The sequence below is a fragment of the Dipodomys ordii genome, unplaced genomic scaffold (genome assembly GCF_000151885.1).
Source record: "Dipodomys ordii isolate 6190 unplaced genomic scaffold, Dord_2.0 Scaffold100, whole genome shotgun sequence".
Lineage (NCBI taxonomy): Eukaryota > Metazoa > Chordata > Mammalia > Rodentia > Heteromyidae > Dipodomys > Dipodomys ordii.
The window spans coordinates 7,305,772-7,312,211 of record NW_012267316.1 but is presented as its reverse complement, the minus strand read 5'-3'; the positions used below and the strand labels follow the sequence as shown (position 1 = coordinate 7,312,211).

The 6,440-nt window shown below is 48.1% G+C and overlaps 1 protein-coding gene across 1 annotated transcript in view; it reads left to right on the top strand.

The window, feature by feature from the left end:
• The first annotated feature begins 4,590 nt into the window (after window positions 1-4,590).
• The window catches only part of Tubb6 (tubulin, beta 6 class V), a 17,355-nt gene continuing 15,505 nt past the window's right edge, over window positions 4,591-6,440 (top strand). The window contains exon 1 of the mRNA XM_013027145.1: window positions 4,591-4,689. Coding sequence (XP_012882599.1) covers window positions 4,591-4,689 — 99 coding nt within the window. The remainder of the gene's footprint in view (window positions 4,690-6,440) is intronic.

Genomic DNA, 6,440 nt, shown 5'->3' with positions numbered 1-6,440 from the left:
AGCCTTACCCATCTGTAGACTCAGTATGGAGGGAAGGGTTACTTCTAAGTAAGTTAAGGTCTTAGAAAATGAAATACCACCCCAGAGAGCACTAATCAGATTGAAGGGTCCCAAGTTGCTCATGGTTCGTGTGCTTGTCCCATTCAAAGCAAATTATATACACAGTCTCAACCCTGCCTGAAATGAAACATGCTCAGGATTTACAGGCCTAGGAACTGGAAAGAAATCCATAGTTTTGACCCAGTGGCCAGAGTACAAACAGGATGAGCCTCCAGGTTGGTGCACTTGCATTTCAGTTCATCCCTCTTATACCTTCCCAGGCCCACTGTTTGCTTGGAGGCACAGTTACCCTTTGACTTAGTTCAAGGGGTCCCCTGTGCCAGGATCTTCCAGGATGTCTCCCAATGACTGTGTGATTATCAAGACTCAGGAGGTTTGCCTCTGTATTGTGGCCTCCTTCCAGTCCAGCTTTTGTGTCCTCTCCCTCGCTATGAGTCTCTAGTTTCCCTTAGGGAGGGCCTTGCTACAATGGAACAACTTGCTGCATGGAGGCTGTTGCTTGACCTGTAGGGTGCAAGATCCATGGCATTCAATCTAGGCTCCCTGGTACCAAGTGAGGCTATCAAAGTAAAGGCAAGCAGGTCAGGCCCAGGGCACCACTAGGCTAATTCTGTCCCAACCCTGCAGTGAATTTGAGGCACCTTATCAGAAAATTCCAAATTCAAATCTGATCTTCTCATGTCATGAAATATATTCTTGTCAAACATGAAAATAGACCACATCACAAATATTATATAACTGTAGGTGACTGGTTTTTTGGTTCTCAGGTTTGAACTTAGGACCTCTCACTTGCTAGGTGGTGTTCTACCCCTTGAGCCACACCTCCAGCTCTTCCTTTTTGCTGGTTATTTTGGGAATGGAATCTAAAAGACAGTTGCCCTGGCTGACTTTGAGCCATGATCCTCCAGATCTCAGCCTCCTGAGTAACTATGATTACAAGTATGAGCCACTGGCACCTGGCTTGCAGATGACCTAAATTCAGTCATATGCTATGTTTCTATCTGTCCACTTACTTTGGCCCCTGCAGGAGCCCTCTTGGCTTTGTTGTCACTGTAGAGTCTCTTGGCTGTAGAATGCATCAGATTAGAGCACCCCCTTAGCAGGGACTGTCTTGTTTGACTTGCACACCATCCTAGGTGGTAAAACAGTCATGCTCACCCCTGGCTGTCTCACTGGGCAGTCTGCCCAGGGCGGCAGCTCTCAAGCCCTGTGTTTGACTGTTTCCCAGAGTACCTCGCGAAGTGCTGGGCCCATCGCCCACAAGGCTTTCTTATCCCACATGAGCAAGTGCTTGGGTTGGCCAAAAATAAGTGTTTTGAATTACTATGTATAAAATATTCTCCAAAAGAATCAGAACTGAAGAAAAGATTCTTATACCCTGAGCTGAACACATTCCTATGTTAACAGATCTACTGTCTGCCTACATAAACTCTGATTCCAAAATGAGTAGCTAGAACCCCACCAGGCCTGAGATGGGCTGCATTATATCCATGCACCTTGCTATATCCTGTTTTGTCTTGGGTCTCCCTTTTCCAGAAGAGAAGTTTTGACACTGCTTCAGAGAAGGCACCAGATAACAGAAGAACTTAACACCCAACTCATATGAGACCCAGCTCCAACCCTGGTCAGCTACTTAGGACCAGAGCCTACTTACCAGGGCCAAGGACAAAGAGCCTCATGTTTGTTCCTGTTTTTGGCAATACCCACAGGACGCAGAGAGAGGACAAGCCCTCTTCCCCCTACCTGGGCACCTGCCCAGACTCACTGTTTTGTCCAGGCACCTGCCAGTGCCTGCATGGGTGGCTAGCATGTCCTCTTCTTTCTGAAGAAATGCCATCCTTTTCCTAACAACTGTAAAATCACGTAACAACACAATAGTCTGATGACATTCATTTTTAGTATAGAGTGTTAGTTGAAAATGTCCCCAAGCCGGCCACGGATAGCTCATGCCTGTAATTCTAGCAACTCAGGAGGCTGAGATCTGAGGATTGCAGTCCTAAGCCAGCCAGGGCAGGAAAGACCATAAGACTCTTTTTTTGTTTTTGGTCGGTTGTGGGGCTTGAACTCTGGGCCTGGGCGCTGTCCCTCAGCTCTTCAGCTCAAGGCGAGCGCTCTACCACTTGAGCTACAGCGCCACTTCCGGTTTTCTGGTGGTTTATTGGAGATAGGAGTCACACAGACTTTCCTGCCTGGGCTGGCTTTGAACTGTGATCCTCAGATCTCAGCCTCCTGAGTAGCTAGGATTACAGGCGTGAGCCACCAGCGCCCGGCGACCATAAGACTCTTATCTACAACAAACCACCAGAAAACTGGAAGTGGCATTATGGCTCAGAAAAGGGTGGGGGAGAGATCAGGTGCAGTGGTTCACTCTAGTGATTCTTACTACTTGACTGGTGGTCAGTTGTAGTGGCTCACTCCAGTGATTCTCACTATTTGAGTGGTGAAGATTGAGAAGCATATGAAAACAGTTTGGGCAAAAAGTGAGCAAGACCCCATCTCAACAAGAAAGCTAGGTACGATGGCACACACCTGTCATCCTATCTAGACAAGATGCGAAGAGGATCTTGATCTAGGCCAGCCTCAAGTGAAGAACAGGAGACTCTACCGGAAAAATAACTAAAGCAGAAAGAGCTAGGGTTGTGGCTCAAGTGATAGACCTGTCCAGTAAGGATAAGAGCCTTGGTTTAATCCTCATTACCAAAAAGAAAAAAAGAAGAAAAAAGAGGGTAGGAGAGAAAGGAACCCCTGATCCTCCATCTCCACTGTCCTAGGTATTGGTAGACACCATGTTTGAACCTGGCCAGTGATCCTGCAGTCCTTTCTGCACAGGAGATTACATTGAACAGAAGCAGGGCCAGGCACCAGTACTCATTACTGCAAAAGGCTGAGGTCCAAGGATTGAGGTTCAAAGCTAGTCTGGACAGGAAAGTCCATGACATGATACTCTTTTTTTTTTTTTTGGTAAAGATGCTGTACAGAGGGGTTACAGTTACATGAGTAAGGCAATGAGTACATTACTTGTCGATCATTGTTACCCCTTCTTTTCCTTGATGTTGTCCCACTATCCCTTCCCTCCCCCTCCCCCCACTGATGTTGTAAAGTTCATTTTCAACATACCATGACATGATATTCTTATTTCCAATTAATCACCCAAAAAGCTGGAAGTGGAGCTGTGGCTCAAGTGGTAGAGCACTAGCCTTGAGTGAAAAAGCTAAGGAACAGTACCCAAGGCCTGAATTCAAGCCCCAGGACAGTCACAGGAAAAATTAACTAACTAACTAACTAGGAATGTGATCAAGGACCAGAAGGGACAGAGAGACAGGAGCTCAAACAATGTAGAGTACCAAGGCCAGGGCCTTCAAACCCCATAGCAACCTTAGAAACAAGTGAGAGCCCGCTCCTGGGCTGCCCCTCTCTGCAGAACACTAGGACAAACCCACCTAAACACACCCACCCTATTGCATCTAGACTGCTCTCAGCACCCAGTCCTCACCACTATTCCTTCTAAAACCTATTCTGATTCCCTTTCTTCCAGAGGGCAACCAATAGCAGAAAGCATTTATGGGTAGAGAGAAAGAGATTGGGTAGAGAGCCTGCAGGCATGTATCACAAGCTCCTTCCTAGTATGGGACACTGCTGTGCCCTGAGGCAAATCCCCAAGGAGCCTGGGTATTATATGCTAGAGAGGGCTTTCCAGATAAGAAGGAGAGAGAGAGAGAGAGAGAGAGAGAGAAAGAGAGACTGCCCTGAAAGCATATTTCTTTTAAGGTTTTAAAATACTCCTGGTGACTTTCTGTAAGTTAAACCTATAACTTATATACATTATGGCCCTAAGGTCATAAGTCTCTAACAACTGCCTGATGTGAATTCTTACCCAGGATCCTCAAGTTAGAGGCAGGCCCCAGACCCAGAACAGTCCTTTCACTGCAATTTGTGAGCAAGGTGAAAAGAACAAGCTTCTAAGCCAGACTTTTATCTCTAAGAGCCAGGATGTCAGATTAAGATGATTCCTTAGCCAGACAAGAGTGGGCTAACACTTGTAATTCCTAGCTACTCAAGAGGCTGAGATATGAGGATCAAGGTTTGAAGCCAGCCTGAGACTCTTATCTTCAATTAACCACAAATAGCTAGAAGTGAAGCTGTGGCCCAAGTCGAGAGCCTCTACCTTTATTGAAAAGGCCACACTAGAGTGCAAGTTCTGAGTTCAAGTCCTGGGATTGGAATGTGTGGAGTATGTGCCTGTGTGGCCCAAGATGATTCCTTAAATTCTGAATAAAAATTCTCCCACCCTGTGCTGTCTCATCACGGTGTAGGCGGCAGGCTAAGCGGTCTTAGGAGGCTCTGAAAGGTCAACTTATCCCCGTGAAACCAGTTCAGGTTACAACAGAGGTCCTGGAACCACCCTTAACTTACCCCTGAGACCAACTGAGAACCCCAGATGCAAATTTCAGCCTAAGGAAGAGATGGCTGCCATAGTAAACTGTAGAAGGTTCTAGAAAGTGGATACTGTGCCCTAAACTCAAGTAAGCCATGCTGAAGAGAAGGTCCTTCCGGAGAGGCACAGGCCCCTCCATTCCTGTCTCCCACCTTGGACTCAACCTTGTCAGACAGGGCAAGGTAGCATTTAACGTGAGTTAGTAATTACAGTACATTGAATCTGGAAATGCACAGCCTAAATAAGGGTGCTGTATACCTAGTAAAAGAACTCCATAAGCTGGGTATCTGGTGTGAGAGGCCTGGGTGAGGCTGGGGATGTCACTATGTTTCCACAGTATGTCATTATAGTCTCGCTAGCGAGACCTAGGGACAGGGAGAAGTCAGAAGAGTAGCACTGAGATGGAGAATAGGGATCCAGTGAACCAAAAGATCTCCAAACTTGGAACATTTGAAAAACTCTAGGAGAAAAAATTTTGAAGTCTTCTGCCTCTTTTCCATTAGGAGACATTAGGATTTTCTAAATGTTTTCGTGTGTTTATAAAGTAACCCTGGGCAGATTACAAAGCATGCTTCCTTCCTTCATGGGAGGTGTTTCCACTGGGGGTGGGCAATGCATTAAGACATTTCCAGATCCCTGAGCTCAAAGGGCTCCCAGGAGGGGTCTGGGGTACTTCCTTCACCCATTATCCAGTGCTCAAAATTGCCCTGGTGCTGGGCCTAAGCGGCTCAAACCTGTATTCTTCAAGAGGCTGAGATCTGAGGATTGCAGTTTAAAATCAGACTGGGCAGGAAAGTCGGTGAAACACTATCTCCAATAAATCATCAGAATGCAGAAAGTGGAGCTGTGGCTCAAATGGTGGAGAGTCCAATATGTGCACAAAAGGGCAAGCAAAGGTTCAAGCGCCAGTAAGGATGAGAAAAAACAAAAGGTCTGGAAGAGGAACTCTAGCTCGGGACTCTTGGCTTTCATGCAGCAGATTGGCACATTTGTGCTAGGAGTGGATGACAGGAGCCTTGACAGATGGAGTTCCTCACCGACTAGAGTTCCAGGTGTCTGAGTGGAACATGCCTACCAGGCTGGTAAACTGTCCTTAGAGGACATCGGAGAGGAAAGGGTTCAAAGCCAGTCTAGGCAGGAAAGTCTGTGGGACACATCTCTCATTAACCACCTAAAGCCTGCAAGTGGAACTGTGGTTCGATTAGTTGCTACAGCCTTGAGCAAAAATGCTCTCAGACAGCGCCCAGGCCCCGAGTTCAAGGGCCGGCGTGTACACAGGCACGCACGCGCACACACACACACACAACACACAATACACAACACATGCACACGCACACACATACACACAACACATACAACACACAACACGCACACACATACACACAACACACAACACATGCACACGCACACACATACAACACATACAACACACAATACACAACACACGCACACACATACACAACACATGCAACACACAATACACAACACAACACATACACATACAACACAATACACAAACACGCACACACATATACACACACAACACATACAACACACAATACACAACACACGCACACACGCACGCGCGCCCACAAAAAGAAACGAAAGAAAAGTGGGAGATGGGAGGCTGCTGGACCGGGGCTCCTATTCAGACATCCACGGAGTCACTCGGCGGCCCACGGTTCAGATGGTCCCCGTTGTCAGTGGAGACGCGCGCGGGGTTCGGCGGCGGCGGCCCGGAGACACCCTGAGTCGCTCCTAAAGCTCCTCCACGCGCCGGCCCCGCAGGGCTCCGAGGACCCGGCTGGCCCCGTGGAGCCAGGCTGGAGCTCACCCTCGGGTGAGGGACGGGTACCCCTGCCCGCGAGCGCCCAGCCCGCAAAACGGGGAGAGCGAGATCCGGCCCTCCGCCGGGCTCCCCCGGCTCGGGGCGCCCCAGCTGTCG